The sequence below is a fragment of the Panthera uncia genome, chromosome D1 (genome assembly GCF_023721935.1).
Source record: "Panthera uncia isolate 11264 chromosome D1, Puncia_PCG_1.0, whole genome shotgun sequence".
In the NCBI taxonomy this organism is placed as follows: Eukaryota; Metazoa; Chordata; class Mammalia; order Carnivora; family Felidae; genus Panthera; species Panthera uncia.
In genome coordinates this window covers 24307639-24325718 of record NC_064808.1, presented here as the reverse complement: position 1 = coordinate 24325718, position 18080 = coordinate 24307639, and the positions used below count along the sequence as shown (strand labels likewise).

Sequence of the window (18080 nt, the reverse complement as noted above, 5' to 3'; positions counted from 1 at the left end):
ATCTATAAGCAGAAATGAATGAATGTAAAAGCACTGTCTTATGCCCCATCTTCTCTGTCCTTTCCCACTCTCCCTAGAGACGTTATTAATCAATTCAGGGAAAGTACAATAATGGGCACCATTTGTCGAACACTTGTAATGTACCAGACACTTACTCAGTGTTCTACATGTTTTCTCATTTATTTTAACCCGTACTGCCACCCTGTGAGGTAAGAATTAGGATCCCTATGTGTAGAGCAGGGAACTGAACCTTGGGGAGTTAAGGCAAATTGCCAAAAGCTTCACTGTTGGAATTGACGGACCCGAATTTGAGACCATGTTTCTCTAAGTCAGAAACCCCATCTCTTAACTGCTGCGCCAAGATACAGGGTTGTGAGGAGGACTGACTCTAAATCATGGGAGAGAGTTTGGCTACTCTTTTCCAAAAGATTCTCCTAGACAATTACTTTGAACATCCAAAGATAATTGAAAAATTGTATTGAGGTTTAATTAAGTCATTGATAGTTATGTAACTCATATTCAATTTAAATTCTATGAAGTTTTTTCTTACTAGATTATAGTTCCCATAAGACCTGCTAGTCGATCAAAATGCAAAGAAAGCTTCCAACACCCCTATGCCCTCCTTCCACTGCTCGCCCCACTTGTCTCGTTAGAGTGTGGATGATTAGTGCCCTAAGACTGCAAGTTCTTAGCAGTCTGCTAAAAATGCCCTCCTTCTCCAATCTCCATTGTATCATCTGATTTAAATCACCTTTCTGGCTACAACTGTCCTTTTAGGCTTGTGCCCTGGCAGTCCCCCTTGACCTCAGTTGCACTCGCAGCCCTCCAGCCCCACACCACCGCCACCTCCCCTGCCTGGAACACACACAAACACGTCCCCGTTCTCTACTTTCATTAAACTCAAAATGCCTTAAAAATACTTTTTTTTTTTTTTTTTTTTTTTAAATCGCTATGCCTTTGCTCTTACTAGTCTGGTGCCCTTCCCACTCACCTTCTGTTGTCAACTTGGGAAAATCCTGCTTATCCTTCAAGGGCCAATATAAATGTCACCTTCTCTGTGAAGCCCTCCCTTCCCCCTTCCCCAGAAGAGGCAGTGTTTGTCACTTCCCTTCTGACTCTTAAAGCAGTCTGTCTATTTTCTTTGGTAGAGCCCTCGACACAGTTCATTTTCTGTCTCTTTTTTGTCTGTTTCCCCTGCTCCTGAATGGGAGCTCCTAGGTTAGATCATCATTTATCTTTCACCCTCAGTGCCCACATGTAGTAGTTTCTTAATGATCATACTGAATCGTTACTGATATTGATACTAACCTTTATTAAGTGCATCCTATATCTTAGGCACTGTGCTTGATGTTTATACATAAATATTTCCCTGTTTAATCCTCATACTCCTTGTATACTGTATTACGCCTTGTTTTACAAAGTAGGAAACTGAAGTTAAGTGAGGCAAAATAACTTGACCGGGGTAACACAAGTGGATGGAGTAAAGATTTGAGAGTGTCTGACTCCAGAGTTCATTCCTTTATACCGACAGAAACAGTCAATCTGATACATTCCCTGGGGACTTACCAACAACTAGGAGATAGATTCTCTATTGAGACCAACCCTGAATGGCTAAAGAGAAGCATGTAAAATACCCTGTAACCAAAAGGATGAGTGAGGTCCCTTGGAAAAGGCTTGAGAGTCATTTGAAAAATTTTGTTTATTCGCAAGAAGAGGCTCAAAGGACTCTGTTCTGATCACTGGTAAAGTTAGGTTCAGAAAATCCAGTACCCGGACAAATAACCCTCACACACTGTTTTTGCAGACAGGGATGAGAAAAAGAGAAAAGCCAGTGTTGGGCTGAAGGATGTTGTGGATCATCAAATGCCAGAGCTACCCTTTTACAAAGGAGAAGACCAAAGGTCCAGATTCATTAATTAACTTGCCCAAGGGCACATAGCTAATAAATAACAGAGCTGGGCCTAGAATCCCCATTTTTTGAGTCCCAGTTCAGTGCCCTTTCTACCATAGTGTGCTCTATATTAGAGTTGCTATGTTCATGTTTGGAGAGAAAATGCTGGACCAAGGCAGAAATGAGTCTTTGAAGGAAACAGCTTGATGCCTTTGGAGCTGGTCAGCTTTTGCCTAAGACCTGCTGCTATTTTTGGGCTCTCGGTTTGCTCAGAACTAAATACTGCCAGCCATACAAATAAAAAGGCAAGGCTATTAGTTAGGCCCCCTAGGTCTGTGCATTCACTTATCTGCTTGCAAGGGCAAATTATCAGTTCATCTCTGCTGGGCAGTTCGAGCATAGGATTATATTAGCCCTTGTCTTAGCCCTTGGACATCTACTGGGTATGTCTCTGTTAAAATAAATGCACAAGCCATGCTTCTGCGTTGCCAGAGGAGAGGGAAAAGAAGGAAAATAAATCTGTCTCTACCAATGCCGATTTCTAATGCTGTTTCTTTCTGTTTCTTTCAGGGTGACGAGGAAGGACCCAGGTAAGCTCACATTATTGCTGCTTGTCTGTTCTCAGAAATGAAGTAGAGTGACATTTGTGGCCTTTTAATGCCCCATGAAATATGGACAGCCAAAGAACAGCACAGAAAAGGGCTCCACATCTTAAGCCGGGGCTTTGAAGATCTTATTTTGTAAGGCTCCCATCTCCCTCCCCATCTATGCCATTTCCTGCCTGTAACCTTCAGATAAAGGTAGACTTTAAAGTATGTAATGACAGTAACTTCAGAATACCTTGTTAAGAAGAGTAGGCACTATATTTGAATGGTAATTAGGCTCTCAGGTGGACTGCCTAGATAAACTTTTGAATTGTTCTTTCTTGATTGGAATTGGATTGCTTTTTTTTTTTTTTTAATGGGCTCTGGATCCAATATTCTTTATTTCTGATCTATAACATCTTTGTGTCTGACTACAGACACCTATACCATGAATCCTATGATATTATGGAACTTCGTTTAGGAAAAAAAAAAAATCCTTTCTGCTTCTATGTCATCACATGAGATTAGAAAGCGTGTTTCATGATTGCCTCAGCCTTGCAGTAAATCTGGAATTTGGTTTACTTACCTCTGCTGTCCTGCTGCTCAGATGGTGAGAACGGGCTCTTGGAAATGCTGCAGCTTGGCCATCAACACAATCAGGGGGCTTCTGTGCAAAGTAAAATACAACGTCCAGATGGGTCCCCTGTGTCACATAGGATCAACAAGGACTGTTAAGGCTAGAGATACCAGGAAGTTCATTTAGGCCACTGCTATTCAAGCTTTAGTTTTAGAAGAAGTGCCCTTGTTTTCAAATGAGCTTTTAAGTAGAATCCCAATGTACAAACCTAGGGTTCCTCAGAACTCAGTTTGAAAATCACTTATCTAGTTCAAATTTCTCATTGAAAGAAGCTAAATGACTTGTCCAAGGTACCTTACTGGAATCAGCGTCTGGTCCTTCCTTGGTTTCATTTATAAACAAACAAAGTTTCTTCTTCTTTCTTTTTCTGTCCCCATATCCTGAGCCTCTTCCTCGGTGCCATGTTACCGCACATATTGTCTCTCCTAATGCTTTGGAACTGTGCTTCTCAGCGTAGATCTAGCTCCTTGTCTACTGTGGCTAAAGCCACAGGCGCCCTGGCTTTAAAACTGCAGAGCCTCAGGAAATTTCTTCAAACTCCTCTTCCCAGTTGTTCTCAGGAACAGACTTCTTCTGTGTTGTGGTTCACTTATTTCCTCCCTCCCTCCTTGCTTCCCTCTTTCCCTCCCTCTCTTTAAAAAAAAAAAATTTTTTTTTAATGTTTATTCACTTTTTGAGAGACAGAGTAGGAGCAGGGCAGGGGCAGAGAGAGAGAGAGAGAGAGGGAGACACAGAATCCTAAGCAGGCTCCAGGCTTTGTGCTGACAGTCGAGAGCCCAACGCGGGGCTTAAACTCACAAACCATGAGATTGTGACCTGAGCCGAAGTCAGATACTTAACCAACTGAGCCACCCAGGCGCCACCCCCCCACCTTTCTTTTCTTATGACCTACTATGTGTCAGGCACCATGCTACATACTGGGTATACACTAATAACTAAGACAGACATGGTTCCTATCTTTGTGGGAGAAACAAGCGTATAATCGGGCCCCTACACTGTGGGTGAAGTGCTATGATTAAGGGAAGTTTAGGCTGCTTTAGGAAAGCTCCTAAGTCGGTGTTGGAGGATAAGGGAAGGCTTTCCAGAAAAGGTTATATATGAACAGAGCTTATCTAAAAGATGAGAAGGCAGGCAAAGGAGGAGGAGGGGGTAGGGTTGTTCTAGGGAGAGAGAACAACTTGTGGGAAAGCTCTAGATAAGAGAAGTGTGGAGCAAAGAAAGCTGAATCCAGATCATTTAGGGCCTTAGAGGCCACCAATGGTATTTGAGCACTAGCTTGCCAGCAGTGAGAAAGCATTAAAGAATTGTAAATGGGAATTGACCCCGATAGATTTGCATTTTGGAAGTCCCCCCTGCATGCCTGAACTGGAAGTGGATTAACACCAGAGCCTGGGAGCCTAAATCCACATCTTCTCTAGTTATTGACCGGGTTTTTACCATTTTGCATAGACCTTCGGTTTCAACAGACTCTAAATTGTCTCCTTGGCACTCCATCTCTCCTACTCTCAAGACTAGCTCTAGCTCCTGAAAATCTGGGCCGAGGACAGCCCTGAACTTTCTTCGTCCCCAGAAAGAACGTTCAGACAAGACCAAATAATGAAAACACCTTAACAGAGGTAATGTGGCTTGGAGGAGCCTGATTAGGATGAACACACTCGTCTTGTCTTTATGGGTACATGTCAGAGGCACGTTGAGTAGAAGAATACAGGGACCTTATGAAGAGATTACCTCACTTCCAAGATACTATTTAGTGTAAGATACTGGTTGTAGAGTTTAATTGCAGATACCCTCGTGTCATTTTGACAAGACAGTGGTGAAGCATAGTTTCTTTACGAGCAGCCACGAAGTCAAGCTGTCTCCCTAAGCGAGGCTGTCATGGATGTTAGCAGGGATTCTTTTGGACCGGGACTCGACAGAACCCTCTTGTGGTACGATGAGCACTTGAAGAACATGTTCTGATTTGGCAGAAAGAGAAAAGAGGAGTCAAATTTTCTTCTTAAACTTTAAATTTATACTCGTTGGTTCCATTCAGTTTGTGTTGAACTACCATTTGGCTCAGTTAATTCCAATTAACACTTCAGGGCGGATTGCCTTTGATCTGAAATTTCTCTCATTTATGATATACACTTCACCATCCCAATAAACCAAACCGAGTTTTGTTCCAAAGGCTCCTGTGTTGCTGACAGTATTAAATGAGAGTTTGATGTGTGAGGGAGACAGAAAGGAAGTGCGGGTCTGCCTGCACAGGGGATGGAAGAGGAATGAATCGGCAGTCTCTGCATCCAGGTCTCTTGGATGGTTATACCTGTGTCTCCTTTGCTGGCATTCTTTCCGTACAGCTGCTTCCCCACTGTCTGCACGGAAGTCCAGCCTCTCTCCACAGTGGCGGGAACAAAGGAGATTTCCTGTCCTGTTGAAACGTCTCTGTCTGTAACAGAGCTGTGTGTGTCCCCTCTCACCTGGGGTCTCCCTGCCTTCTTCCTCCTTTCCCTTCTGACTCCCCAAGCCATTTGACATGACATGTCTCAGTATTGTACTTTTGGTCCTGTCTGTTCCTTGCCCTGAATTTTATTGTGTAGTTCTCCTACCAATCAATAACAGTAATAATCATAGCTGTCACTTACTGAAGGTTTACTACGTATGGTGTTTTTATATATATCCTCATTTAATCCTCATGTAAAGCCTATGATGTGGTTATTATCTCACTTGTAAAATGAGGAAATTAATGCTCAGAAGGATGAACTTGCCCTAGATCACAGAGCTAGTAAGTGGCAGAGCTAGGATTTGAATCCAGTCTGGCTTCAGGGTTCATACCCTCCACCACCATTTGGACTATCTGCCCTCATCGGCCAGCGCACTGCTTTTCCTCCCCGAAAGCTGTGAGAGCCGGGAGGCTTCACGCCTACTCCTCGGGGGATCACCTTGCTCTTGTTCCTCTGACCTGGGAGGTCTTGACTTGCTTTGACACTGAATTGCTGGGGCCTCTGTTTTCTGCAAGCTGCCTCTCCCCTCCTTAGCCTCTGTCATCCTAAAAGGATATTTCTTCACTTACCCGCACACAGTGCCCTTTCAGGGTCAGCAGCAAACGGGGCCCTTTCAGACTCCCTGGGGAGCAGGCGGCCAGGCCTGCCTTTGACCCGCTCCCCCCACCCCGCCCCCGCAGAATCGGCCGCATGTTGCCCCTGCATCTGGTGGTCTACTCCTCAAATCCACGTGATGGCTACATAGATGGTGAGGGTCCTTGGAGGGCGTGGAGGAACAAAAGTCCTCATGTGTACAACATGGATATTACCCATCGTGGAGTCATCTTTTAAGAGGGTGTCTTTGAAGCCCAGAGTGATTTTTTTTTTTCCAAGCAAAAAAAGCAATTTACACTTTTGGCAGCAATTTTCTGTCTTCTCTGTGCTATTACGGGAGATCTTGTGTTCACTCCCTCACAGATCGGCTCCTCAGCGCCTGCTGGAGCCCGCTGAGAAGTGATATATATTCCAGGAGAGGGGGTGGCAATAGATGCTGCTGCCTTAAAGCTGTTTTGTAGTGGGAGGAAGTCAGAGAGGGAAGGACCCCGAAACTCTTGTGCTCGGAGGAAAAAGGAGCAAGATCAATATGAAATCTTGATTTGTTATTGAGATGTTCTGTGATTTTTTTCTTTTTTTCTTTTTTTTTTAACATAGAGGAAAATGGCTTTTTAATAGTAACAACCATATTTGGGACTTCTGTAGAATATTTCATCTTCAGAGCTGGCTCTTATTCAGGCAAAAAGCTCCCGCTGAGATCAGTGTGAATCTGACCCGTGCCGATTCTGTGATCAAACAGGCAGCGAGTTCTGAAGAAGTAGGAGCTCAAGGAGAGTCAGCAGACCTGCCTTCTATTCTTGGTCTGCCTGAGACTGACTGCGTGACCTTGGGCTAGTCATTCAACCTCGTTGCCTCTGTGTAGTCTGTTTTTATTTCTCTGTAAACACTAGCCTTTCTTCCCCCTGCTCTCCACCCAGTTTTTTGGGGATGTGGTTGTGTGAAGAAATACAGTCTTATATTACATATGGAGTGGAAAGAATCTGCTTCTTAGAGATTCTGTAATTTAGTAGATTCTTAAAAAAATCTTCTGAATTTTGTTTCTTTAAAAATTTTCTTGGGGCTGTATACAAGGTACTCTTCCCCACCCCCAAAATAATAACCGTATGTTCTTAGACATGACATCTCTCCTCCTGACAACTTAGTTTGTAGAGATAAAAGAGAACTAAATCAGTGATACACGTAGGTTTCTTTTGTCCTCTGATTGCAAATTCATGACTTGGTTTTGCACTGTCTTCATTTCAGAAGACCTAGCTCGAAGCCAAAGAAAATGGCTCAGATGCTTGTGACATGGGATGGAGTGATCAGGGCTGCTTATTATACAGAAGTGGGGTCCCAGCATCTAAGCTGGCCTCCTGTACAGAGAATCTCTTAACTGTCGCATTTCCCTGTCACAGAACCTGGGTTGACTTTGCTTTCCCCTGCTGATGTGGATCGTTTATCCCCTACTCTCCCAGGTGAGGGATGGAGTTCTGCTGTGCATTATGCTGCCTCTCAGTAATAGAAGCTAACGTAATTGATTTTCAGATATTTACCCATGATAGTCACTTTATCTTATTTTATGCATATTGGTATACAACCAGAGGATGCAGGCACAGCTGGAAAATTCAGCCAGGCTGCCTCTGGTTTACCTCCATCGGCCTCACACTAGAAATGCCGGCCAGGAGCAGCTGCCTGCCTTTTTGGGCTGTGCATATTGCTAGCAACAGCAAGAGCCCCAGTGGGAAGGGGCCCGGGTGTCCCTTTGCATACTGTGGTTTTACTGGGAACATTTACGTATGTTACCTCATTTATTTCTCATATCAGTCCTCATAGGTGGCTAATCCATTATCCAGAGCTGCAGAGAGGTGATACCTACGTGAGGTGACACAGCTGAAAAACGGTAGAACTGGTGTTCAGACTCCAGTAGTCTGACTCGAACATGTGACTCTTAACCACTGCACCGTCACAGTGCTCGGTAAGAAGTATGTTGGATGTAGAGTAGGGTACAGCCAACGCAGAGCAGAGAGTCAGAAAAGATAACATTTGTGCTGGACTTCGAAGAATGGGTATGGGTAGGCTTTTCCAGGTGGAGAGGGTGGAAAGGCCATCCAAGCAGAGGGACCAGCATGTCTCAAGGCTCGGAGGAAAAACGCATGTGCTGTGTGAGGAATGGTGAGCCACTGCATGACCGGACTGTGGCGGGAGGTGGGCCTAACAGATGGGTGGGTTCGCCCTGCAGAGGGTCTTGTGCGCTATGCTGGGATGCCAGAAGGTTGTACTATCGCTTTGTCCTTACTATAGAAGAAGTGGACAGACTTCTAAATCTTGCGGGTCTCTTCCTGTAGTTGTATCTCATGATTTGTTATGGGTAAATTGTTTGCTCTCTTGTGCCTCAGTTTCCCCATCAAAATAACACATCCTGTTATACTTAAAGACAAGTTTGCCGTGAAGCATTGAAAGTGTGTTCTTTTGGGTTTCTTTTTTTAGATGGAAGAACAAGCAGCTGAGCTAAAGTAGCTGAAGAGGGAAATTGTTTGATTTGTGTCTTATAACCCTATTTTGACATCTCCTGCCTTCCTCAAACTGAAAATCGGGTTTGGAAAGTAGTTATCTAGTTCCAAATTAATAGAGAAAAGGAGTACTAAAGCCCCGACATTTTCCAAATAGATTTAGGACTAAAGATATTTTTTAAAATCTTGTCAAAGAATTAAATCGATGTCACATTTGTCCCTGAGTTAGATCCGGTGCTGAAGAGTCTGGCTGGAGCCTACTTCTCTTCTTCTTGTTTGTCTTCATAGCCATTTTGGACCAGCAATTAAACATAATTCGTTTGAGGAAGTCACAAAACTCCAGTCTGTGTTTTAAGAATAACTAGATTGGATGTCATTGCCTGTGCCCCCCTCCTGGGGCAGCCATTGTAAAATTGTCGTTAGTGGTGTCTTTTTCATTTTAGGAGAAACCTGCCAAGCTCTAGCATCTTCTCACTTGCTCCCAGTGAGAGGCACATAAGAGGTCAATAATTCCATTTTCCCAACAGCTTCCAAGGATCTTTCCTTTTTTTGTAGCTCCGTGTGCCTGAACTGCATTCACCTCTTTACCCAGAAACCCACAGCATCCATGACAGATGCTGGGAGCAGAAGCTGGTGTGTTTTTGTGATTTGGTTTGTTTTTGTTTTCTTTTCTCCTTCAAAGATGATGTGAAGTTAAGAGTTTATAAGCGTAGGTCTCTTTAAACCCAGGGAGGTAGCTTCAGGACAGTAAGAGGTGGCTGAAGGCCAAGATGAAACTTGGGTACCCTAAATGGTGAGGTCTTTGCCAAGGACCAGTGTTCATGTATGTGCCTGTTTGGACCTAGGACCTAACTATGAGCGTGTGTATGTTCATAAAAGAAATACTTCCTTAGCCACAAGCAGGGGTTTCGGGGAAGAAAAGCACCTTCTTATATAAATGTCTCATTCCCCCCACTGCTTCGCACCGCTGCCGATTGTTCCCCGTAGGTTGTGGTGTGGTTGTAAAGTGGAAAAGCATTTGTTTCCTTGGTGAGTACACGTCTCCTTCCCCTCTGGCTCCATCAGTTCTATTTAAAGGAAAGTGAGGTGGAGCATGAGGAACACAGCCCAGAGCAGGAGGGGATGTGAGAACTTCGGCGAAGGTGGGAGAGAAGCATCTCTCAGCTGCCCCCTGGCTGCTAGACGCGTCTCGGTGGAGATGCAGTGGGGTGCTGTGTGGTCCCCCACACCTGAACAGGTGCTTCCACCTGAGGACCAGTGAGAGCCGCCCAGGCGGCCGGCTTTGCCTTCCACGCTTGTCCAGGACTCACAGTTCTTCGGCAGCAGGGGCGCTGCCTGCTTATGTGCCGAACGTTAAACAGGAGCCGGATCTGCATAGCGTACTCAGACATTGAACACAGCTCTGTGAGGTAGAGTTATTCCATTCTTTTTGCAGAGGAGGAAACTGATATTCCAAGAAGTTACATGATTAAGCCATGGTCACACCGTCAGAAAGTGAGTCCATCGGGACTGGAACCCAGATCTGTCAGGCTTAGAATTCTGTGCTTTCAACCACTGCGCCATACTGCCTTTCTAAGGTGATGCAGGATTCGTATCTTCCAATGTCTTGGCTGGGAATAAGTGACAAGGCGGCAGGGATTTGGCATTTTTATCAGAAAAACTTTTCATTTTCTTTGTTGAATGGCAACAAGCAGTTTGCCTGAGATGGAAGTTGAAGCAGAGCTTGCCAGGAAACTGCCTGAGGGGGAACGAACCAGAACTTCTCTCCCCAGACAGGTAAACATGAGTTTACTCCCTGGCTTTTGTGGAGCCAGCAACTGCCATCGCCTTTTCTGAAAGAGCCACTGTTCACCCAGTGGCAGGTGCAGGCCAACTGTTGTCATGGCAACGGCAGGAGAGGCGAGCAAGTTTAATTCCAGAACTGATAATTAACTCGGGGGTGGGGAGGGGGGTAAGGAGAGGAACGGGGGGATAATTGTTTCAGGAGGGAAAACTTAGCAATTACCAGCAAGCTGCATAGATGAAAAGGCCAGACACAGATGCCCCTGGAATTCAGTGCCTATCCCCTCTGGTTAGGAAGTTTTGATAACTCGTCCCCAGCCAACCAAGACACTTTAAGGAACCAGATGAGGAAAGAAGAACGTTACATAGGCTGGGAAGAGAAATTCAGGGGGTCAGGTGAATGACTACCCTAAATGACGGCAGCCGTCTAGAAGCAATCCAGAAATGCCATCTGAACTCTGCGGGAAGAATTCGTGCTTGGAGAGAAAGCAGGGCCCATAAAGCACACCTGTTTTGAGTTTGTACTTCTATGTATGGAATGAGGGACAGCGGCTTCATAGAGAGTAAAAGGAAGACTTGTAGAGACAAGGCACTTGTTGAGGTGCTTGATCATTGTGGTGTTAGTCTGTAAACCCTCAGAGATTGTAACATTGAAAGTAAGCTAAGCATTCCACATGGATTATCCATCTCATTTAATCCTTACAGCCGCCTAGTGTGAAGGTGTTTGTTATTCTCCTAAAAGAATTTGAATATTCAGTACCTTGCCCAAGGTCACAGAGCTAGTAAGTCACTGTGCTGAATCCTATTGTCCTATTGATTTGTATTTATAAAATAAAACCTATATTACTCTATAGGGAAGAATCAGACTTAAGTAGATATGAACACTTTACGGTAAAAAGGAAAATACTTTTTTTTAGTGGAGGTAAGGTGAGCTACAAAATAAAAATTACTGAATGAGAAATATTGGAGAATGTCCTGTCATGCTTCTGAGATCTGTCACACTCCTAGCTCACAGATTAACCCTGTGTCTCCAGTTCTGATGGGGGAATAAGTGTGAGTCATGGTTCCTTCCTAACTTGTTATATATTTTTTAAGATTATTTTGTTGCAGATGTGGAGCTCGAACTCATGACCCCAAGATCAAGAGTCACATGCTCTTCTTTAGGGGTGCCTGGGTGGCTCAGTTGGTTAAGTGTCCGACTTCGGCTCAGGTCACGATCTCACAGTTTGTGGGTTCGAGCCCTGCATCGGGCTCTGTGCTGACAGCTCAGAGCCTGGAGCCTGCTTCGGATTCTGTGTCTCCCTCTCTCTCTGCCTCTCTCCTGCTCATACTCTGTCTCTCTCTCTCAAAAATAAACAAACATAAAAAAATTTTTTGAAAAAGTCGCATGCTCTTCTGACTGAGCCAGCCAGGCACCCCACTGATGTATTTTTTTTGAGAGAGAGAGTGAGAAAGACTAGGCACACACAGGTGGGGGAGGGGCAGAGGCAGAGGGAGAGATTGAGAATCTGAAGCAGGTTCCACACCCAGTGCAGAGCTGACGCAGGGCTTGATCTCACAACTTTGAGATCATGACCTGAGCTGAAATCAAAAGTCAGATGCTTAACCAACTGAGCCACCCAGATAGATGCCCACCTAATGATGTATTTTAGTCAAACTTCCTTGGTTTATGTATTTTTCATTGGGAAAAAATGTCATACTGTATAGCAAGACTTTCCTGTATTCTGTGAGTGTGTGTGTGTGGGAGAGAGAGAGAGAGGTGTGTGTGTGTGTGTGTGTGTGTGTGTGTGAGAGAGAGAGAGAGAGAGAGAGAGAGAGAGATGGGGGTGGGTGGAGAGGGAGAAAGGACCAGGGAGAGAAAAATTTTGCTTTAAAATGATGAGTCTCAGGGGCACCTGGCTGGCTTAGTCGGTAGAGCATGAAACTCTTATCTCAGGGCCATGAGTTTGAGCCCCACATTGGGTGTAGAGATTACTTATGAGACAACAACTAAAGTGATGAGTCTCAGTGGAAAGAGAAACCTAGCATTTATCCAGCAGTATCTTCAGAGCACCTACTTGCTTCCAGGTGTTGTCTTTGGTACTAGGAGTGTAGTTGCCAACAAAACATTCAAGGTTCATGTCCTCAATGAGGTTATATCCTAGACTCTCAAGTAAGGATTGTGAAATGAAAGTGGTGTATAATTTAAAAACACATTTTAAATAAATCCATTAGCCTCTCTCCTAAAACCAATTATAGGAAGTCAAACTTGTCCAGTCCTTCTGACTGGGAGGAAAATATGCAGAAAATAGAATAAAAGTGAAGTATATGTTGATAATCACCACTTAAAACTATGAGCTTCCCCTCGATTTTCCAGAAGTTTGACAAACTCCTAAGTTGATGTTGCCTTTGTAAGTGAAACAATTAATATCAAAATTTGGGAGTTCGACTGACACAATAATTATGCTGGAAAATGTAATTTTGCCTGCATAATAGAGGTGGGATTATTTCAAGGAGATCTCATTAATGTGCTGCTCATCAACAAAGAGCAGTGTAACCTTTCTCTTATTAGATTAGTACAGGGTCATGATGCAAAAGGCTGTGGGAACAATTCTCAGTCTTTTGTTCTAAGAAAATAAATTAAGCACTGTCTAGAAGTCTAGATATGGAAATTGAAATCATTGAAGACAGAAAAACAGTGTGGCCACTCATACTGAAATCAACATAACCTTCTTTCCTTTCTGCGAGTTTTATTCCTTTACCCATTTGTTGAGCAGATTTTACCAAGTGTCTGCTATGACCTAGGCAGTGCTAGATGTTGGAGCTGTCGTAGAAGTCAAAATCAAAACCAGCCCTTGTTTACGTACAGTGGTCGGTCTCTCCTCCGCATTTCAGGGGCGTACATCTGCTCTGTCTGCTCATCTCTCTGCAAGCGTAAAGAATCGGCAGCCTACTAAAAAACTGCATGTCATGTGCAATTGTAAATGGAAATCCCCCAGTGCAAGGCTTCCCAGATATAGTGGACTGAACACTAATTTGAATTGTTGACTTACTCTTCTAAGGTAGAGTTCCACGTCCAGTAAGTGTGGAACATGCTACCCGTTTATCTTGGAGCTCCACAAGTACCGTGCGTGGTATGATGGAGTTCGAGCACCCTTGTGATAATGAGACCTGCCTCCTTGTTTAACCCAGTGTTCCCAAACTAATTGATTATAAGGCTCTTTTAACTCCTATCACATAAATATCCCCCAGAACAGTGTTCCTCACCTGGAAGAATGCAGCTCAGTCTCCACTAGACGATGAGACCGGATGCTGACAATTGGCCACTCAAAGAGGGCAGGAGACCTAAGGCGATATATTAGGAGTGTACATCTCTCAGGCTGAAATCTCCGCCTCATTGTACTTCATGTCAAATAACTGGGATTTCTGAACTGCTTTCACTGATGTGATTTATTTCCGGTACAATTGGAAATGTAGTTATCAGGGGTACAAATAATTGAAGCTGATATACATTCTTGGGAAAAAGAAACCTAGGAAGGGCCACTGGGATTTTTTTTTTTAATTGACATGAAAAAAGATAAAACCTGGATTTCCATAATTCCATTAAAAATAAGACATCCATCATAACTAATTTTTTTTTGTTCTTTTCATCTTAATGTATTTCCTTTCACTTTTTAACAACAAAAAAGTTGTGATACCGGTGCATACCAAGCACCCAGCACCTTGCCTAGAACAGAGTAGACCCTTAAATGTTGGTTGAGTGAAGGAATGAATGAATGAGACAATGATAAGGGACATTACTAAACACAGAATAATCCAGAACAAGGTCATTTTTGTTTGTTTGTTTGTTTGTTTGTTTGCTTTAAGTCAGTGTATAAAGTGGGCCCGCCCTTTTATCACATGATGGTGCCTCTTATATCCAGTAGCAGTCATGTGCTTATCATAGTTTAGGAGCAACTAAGAAAATAACATATATAAAAGTGTTTTGCAAACTGTTAAGTGCTTCACCCAGGGAATAGGTGTATTTTGTATTTTACCAATGATTATGGAAGTGCTCAGCATTCTGTCTCAGAAATTTCCCTGATATAACCAAGCACTGATGCCAGATGGATTATACATCAGGATCGCAGCGTTTTGACTTAAAGGCCCAAGAGACGTTGGCAACGGGACTCAGATGTCAGGCCTTCGGGAGAACCTCTGCCCATCCGCTTTCTCCTCAGCCTTCTAAGGGCACCCTCTCTGTCTGTATTGAGAATCAAGTGAGCATATATGTGAATGATAGTATGTGAGATGCAGATAAGAACTGAGAATGATGCTCTGTGCCCTTCAGAAGTATAAAGCGTGAAGCAAGCACAATAGGATTGGATGGTAGAAGATGAAGTCTTTGTATAATGGTATCTGTTAAGACATAATTGTGTTTACAACTTAAGGTTCGTATATGAGTCATTTAAATAAACACCAGGATAAATAAATAAACATTTACCAGAAGTAATGAAGGAAACAAGAAGATTGACCTTGATTCACCACCTTTACAACTTACGGGGTATGCACAGACATCTCATTTCCTTATACTGACAAGCCTGAGAGGTGGTTTTGCTGTCCTCACATTACAGATTGAGGGGACTGAGTGAGAGTAAGTGACTTGTCCAGGGTCTCCCAGCTAGAGCTGGTAGTGGAGAGGGTCCGCGCCATTGGGAGTAAGGCCTTCTTGTTCTATATTCTGTATCTTTGCTCTCACAGCTACTTGGGTTCAAAGGATAATTCTTGTTTTCTCCTCCCTCTCCAACGTGCTTCTGCCCTTGACTTCACCTTCTCAGCTAATGGCATCATCATGTCTCAAGGCAGGAACTTAATAATATTCAATATCTCTCTTTTCTTCACACTCCATATCCAATTAGTCAGCAAATCCTGTCAGATTTGCCGTCAAGTATACATCAGATCCAAGGACTTCTCACTACCAGCCCACCTCCTGTTCCAACCAGATCCTTTCTCTCCAAGAGTCCCCCTGCCTTCCCCTTGTCACCACCCTTATCTGTCCTTCCCCTCTACCTCCAACTGCATCCTTCACATAGAGCCGAGAATGATCTTCTGGGATGTGAAGATCGTGCGGTTTTGTCCACTCAGAGTCCTCCAGTGTGAGTTCTGTCGTGTCTGCAATTTGCCCCAGAGTAACTGGGGGAAAGGGAGCTTGTACGGTCCCACAAGACGTGGCTCCCACCTGCCTCTCTGTCCCCACACGCCTGCCGCTCACCCCAGGCTCGCTTTACCTACACTGCATTCTTACTCTTCTTCAAACAGGTGTGACGTGTGGCATTCCTTCTGGCTTCAGGGCCTCTGTGTGGTGTTCCCTTCTGCCTGAATGTTCATTCCCAGATCTTCACACATAGCTCACTCTCTCACCTTATGTAGGCCTCTTGAGACCTCCATTCCTTACCCAGCTTTGGGTTTCTGCACATACTTATCACTACATGAAAATATGTTATGTATGTAACTTATTACTTTCTTTCGTCCTCACTGTACAATAAGGGTCATAAGGGGAAAAGCCTTGCCTTTCTCACCACTGCATTCTCAGTGCCTAGAACGCTCTAGGCACACAGTTAAGGTTTTGAATAAATGAATAGCTGTGCAAAATCCACGTTCTGAGTTGTGGTGGGAACCCTGGTTTGGAATAGGAAACCCTTAGATTCACTGGAAGGCATTTTCAGTCTATCACCTTGGCAGGCCATTCACCATCAGCTCTTACTGGTGAGTCTGCTTTTGTTATCCACAAAACTTCACAGAATGAGCGTAAGAAGGTCATAGAATCTGGAGTGGGAGGAGTAGGTGGAGATGAAACGAGCAAATGTGTATGCATCCTCTGAAAAGACGTGGAAGAGAAAGCCCTTATGTGACTTTCAGAGCTCTTGAGCTCTGTACCCATAAGGCTTGGCAGAGACTATTCTGGCAACGCTAAAATCGTAAGCCTAGGCCCTCTCATTCATCCTCAAACCCTGCCTAAAGAACACCAAGCCATAGGGTTCCCAAATGACGATGCAAAATAATGGTTATGCATCATAATTTTTTGCTTACAACCCACAGATAACTAAAGTATCTAGGGGCAGTTTTCCTTACACGGGGCTACCTTAACAATGGGAAAATCTCTTGATTATACTCAGTCTTATTTTGTTTCCCTGAACATGCCTGTGTTTAAATAGATGAGTAACACTGTCACTTCTCAGACCAGATCTAACCTTTATGCGGTTTGGAACGGGAAGGCCTCATCCTCTGCAGCTACCAAATTGATTTAAAGGAACTGACCCTCCTGTCGTAACACTGTGTGTCGACACCACAGGGGGCTAGGACTCCTTTCGGAGACCCATACCCTGCTGTTTTGCTGCCCCTGGACACTCAGCCTTAATGTGGTGTCTGGTTCCAGCCTCCTTCTCCTCGTACCTCCTCTAAGGGGCCGTCTCGCTCACCCTCCGACCGATATAGGCACTTGTCATCCTGAACCATTTCTTTCTCACTAGAAGCTGACTGGTAATGCAGTGAAATTTCTAGTTACTGTAAGTTGTGCTGACACTTTTAGCATGAGTCTTGCGGCAATGAAGGGCCTTACCAAATAAATAAAATCTAGTTGTTCACATAAAAGGACAGGGGGATGGTTTGTGGGTGAAGAGGAAGGACCGGACTGTTCTCAGAGCCTAAGCTGCTGCTTCTAGCACCCCAGATTGAGGGGAAGAAGTATAGATGGGGAGGAACCATTACCTGCTTCTGCAGCAGGCCCTGGAGGCAGCCTGATGGCTGGGGACACACTGTAGTCCCAGGAGGAGTTTCAGGAGAGGAAGCTGCCTCTCCAAAGTGCGGAGCTGAGAATCCTGCCTTCCTCCTTGCGCTTTGGGTTCTTTTGTTCTTCCTGACCTGAATCAGGTTACAAATGTTGGATCTAGGTCAACGTAATAGTAACAGTGTAATAGAATCCACTCACTGAATACTTAGTAAGTGCCTAGTAAGCACTAAGCGCTCTGCCTGTGTGTAAACATTGCCCTGAGCCTTCAGGCTTGGTGTTAGTGGTCATCTTTCGGGTGCATAAAAGAGAGCTAAGTAGTTAGTTAAGAAGTTCTTGTAAAGATGCGCCGGTAAGTAAAGAGCACGGGCAACAGTCAGCCTCCTTACAGGCCTCGTGGAAACACCATTCTGGACCTCGTGCCCCCCTCGTGGCCAGTGTCCGGGCCACCTCTTCAGCAGCAGCTTCTCTTGCCGTCCCTCCAGGGCTCGGCTGTTACGGAGACTCCGCCATCTGTCTGCTTTTTACCCTGTACCGCGTCTACCCTTCCTTCAGGGTCCAAATCAGTTCCTTCTTTTGAATCCTCCTGTGGTCCTCCAGCTTTTATGGTTCATTTCTGGACTTACCACTTTCTCCTCCGTTTTGTAATCACGTGTGTGCTGTGTCACACCAACAGCCTGTGAGCTTTGGAATGGCAACGTCTGTACTTTATTTTTCTTTCTCTCAGGAAGTCGTAGCAGGTCTGTTACGCTTTTCGCTAATGCTATACCTGAGCAGGATTTTGCCACGTTCCAGACTGGGAAAGTGACTGACCAGGACTGGTGAGCCCTTGGCCATCCCGTGGATGATGATGATCATGGCCATAATAGCTGACA

The 18080-nt window shown here is 44.4% G+C and overlaps 1 protein-coding gene across 1 annotated transcript in view; it reads left to right on the top strand.

Annotated features, from left to right (window-relative positions):
* TRIM44 (tripartite motif containing 44) overlaps positions 1-18080 on the top strand; it is a 110247-nt gene that overhangs the window by 54820 nt on the left and 37347 nt on the right. Inside the window, exon 4 of the mRNA XM_049648188.1 lies at positions 2462-2481. Within this exon, the coding sequence (XP_049504145.1) occupies positions 2462-2481 (20 nt within the window). The remainder of the gene's footprint in view (positions 1-2461; positions 2482-18080) is intronic.